Source organism: Phaethon lepturus, unplaced genomic scaffold (genome assembly GCF_000687285.1).
Source record: "Phaethon lepturus isolate BGI_N335 unplaced genomic scaffold, ASM68728v1 scaffold26610, whole genome shotgun sequence".
NCBI lineage: Eukaryota > Metazoa > Chordata > Aves > Phaethontiformes > Phaethontidae > Phaethon > Phaethon lepturus.
Genome location: NW_010510297.1, coordinates 12,674 through 15,157, shown reverse-complemented (window position 1 = coordinate 15,157; position 2,484 = coordinate 12,674). Strand labels below are relative to the sequence as shown.

Below are 2,484 nucleotides of genomic sequence, written 5' to 3'. Positions count from 1 at the left end.
TTCCCTAAGAAGCTCTAATTTTTTAACAGTATTTAAGACAACGTGGTTGAGCAAGGTTTGCACAAAGGCGGAAGGGGCCAGCTTGTTTAAACAGCTAATGTAGCTGCTCTCCAGCTTTGCTCTGACTGCATGCTCCGTTTACCAGTTTTCTTCCAAGAAGGCTGTAGAGCATAGAGTCTAATTTGGCTCTAATCTGTAAGCCAGATGTTCAGACAGTGTCAGTGTCTGAAATGTTTGAGGTATTTCCTGCAAACTTGACCTCTGCCTGGAGCTGGTCTCCACTATGAGGACAGGCCTTGGGTCTGAATGTCATACAGTTCTTCAGGGATTTTTAGGTCAGTGTGAGGTTGAGACAGTTGCCAGAAACCTTTCTCAAGGTCTCCAGCCTTTTAGAATTCAAGTCTAACAGGAGGGTGGGAGGAGACACAGGCTTGTGTAACTGGGCAAAGATGCTTTCAGACTCTGAGGGAATCCACCCGGGAGAGACTTTTGCATACCAGGTTTCTTAGGACACCAGCCCACAATGCCACCTACTTAATTTAGTGAGAGAGGGGGAAGAGAAGGGTTGTGTGCTGCCCACATGGACAGCAAGCTTAAGATCCCATCTGCAGGTTTCTGGAGCCCATGGATTCCATGTGACTGTTCCTTGCAGAAATGTCTTTTAAAATCTTTAAGCTCATACGTTTTATAAAACAAAGGTAACAATATACACAGATAGTGGCCTGTTGAAAGCTGGGCTTTGCCCACTTAGTAGAGCTATCTGTTCTTTTAGTAGTTGTCTTACCCCAAAAAAGAAACCATTTCTGGTGGTATGGCTGGAATAACCATCTGCACAATATGTCAGTGAACTGTGCAGCGAACTGCTGTCCATGCTTTGTCAGGGCCAGACCTTCCAATGCCTGTTAGATGACATTAGAGGTATGTCAGTAAAGTATTTGCAATCCAGATGCTTTCTCATTTCTTGTGTCTGGATTCCTTGTGTCCCTCAATTTGGAAATATTTTGCCTATAAGCATAGAAGTTGGCAGATTAAGCCAGAGCAGAGGTTCATCAAGCCTTGCTGACAATAACCTCTCCTCTAGAAAGGTTTTTTTTGATCAGGACTTGTTGCAGGCGATAACTTTAAGATAACCTGTCTCCAAGGGAGGCTTTCCTCCTGACACAGTTGTTTGTGGCCCCTTTAGCGTGTGGGTTCAGAGCTGTCCCCAAGCTCTGACATTCTCCAGTCTTACTCAGCATGTTCCGCTTTGCCTCTGGGACTGTTCCTCTGCATGAAGTGAACTGACTAAGTAAAGTGTGGGGCAGATGCAGACTTCGATCAAAAACCAAGCAGAACACAGGAGGTGAAATCTTTGCCTGATTTTTCCAATTTGAGAGTTTTTGTTACCGATTTCCTTGTGATCAAGATTTCACTCAGGGCTGGTGTGAGCAAAGCTGTTAATTTTCAAATAAGCTGTTGCTGATCTCTGGGCACTTTCTTTCTTGTGGCATTTTCTTCTCACACGAGAAGCTGTGTAAAATGTAGACTGTTCTGCTTGAAAAACAAACCTGTCTGTCAACAAACCACTAATAAGAGACTTGGTCTTTCTTTGTTACAGATCATGTGCAAGCCATTAGTAGATACTCTTGTCAAGTCTATCACAGCGGGAGCCAGGCAACATCAGCAGGTAAGAAGGAAAGCAAACAAACAAAGATGTATTAAATAGTTGGAGAAGTCACTTAGTCATGGCAGCTCAGATGATATATGCTTATTGCTGCCTTTAGGGCTGCCCAGTTTTGAGAAGTGGGCTCCCTGGGGGGAGAGCTTTTGCAAATACTGCCTTGCTGCTTCCAGGTATGTGACTGAAGTTGTGAAAGTAGCTTATATATTCGCAGTCACGGGGGTTCTTTGGTAGCATCCCCTTTAAAAACTGCCTGCAGCTTTCAGGGTTGAGGCATGATTGTTGTAGGAGTTGCTTTCAGTTGCTTATTCCTTGATGACTTTCTTTACTAAGATGTTCCTCTATTAATGCCGAGTGTTGTAATCCTTGCCTCCTAATGCTAACTCAAGGTTAGCTTCTTGAGTCTGTTCCATGCCTTGCCAGCTGTCCTGCATTTTCTAGGCCATGTGCTTCTGTGTCTAGTTGAAAACCACCTGTACCATAGATCCGATTTTTGATGGTTGATTGCATGTGCCTGACTAACACAAAATTAGCGGAGCCTTATCAATAAAACATTGCAGGGTGAGTGCACAGCTCACTGTTGCATGATCAGGGAATGAGGCCTGTCTGGATTTTCACTGCAGCACGCGCTGCAGTGGGGGTGCCTTCCACACAGTTAATAACCAAAACCCCTTTAGGCCAGTAGCACTGTGTCTCAAACTTTCCCACCCCCTAGCTGTAACATGCATCTGTCCCCTGCAGAAGTGCATCCTAGATCGACCTTTCTGTTTCATAAATAGCTGTTTTATTGTTTCTGATCATCGGAGGGAATGTGAAGGGCTAGG

General features: G+C 44.6%; 1 protein-coding gene across 1 annotated transcript in view; it reads left to right on the top strand.

Annotated features, from left to right (window-relative positions):
- The window catches only part of MYBBP1A (MYB binding protein (P160) 1a), a gene marked incomplete at its 5' end in the record, with an annotated part of 24,085 nt that extends 22,356 nt beyond the window's left edge, over nt 1-1,729 (top strand). The window contains one exon of the mRNA XM_010296595.1: nt 1,598-1,729. Within this exon, the coding sequence (XP_010294897.1) occupies nt 1,598-1,705 (108 nt within the window). The remainder of the gene's footprint in view (nt 1-1,597) is intronic.
- Between the last annotated feature and the right edge of the window lie 755 nt (nt 1,730-2,484).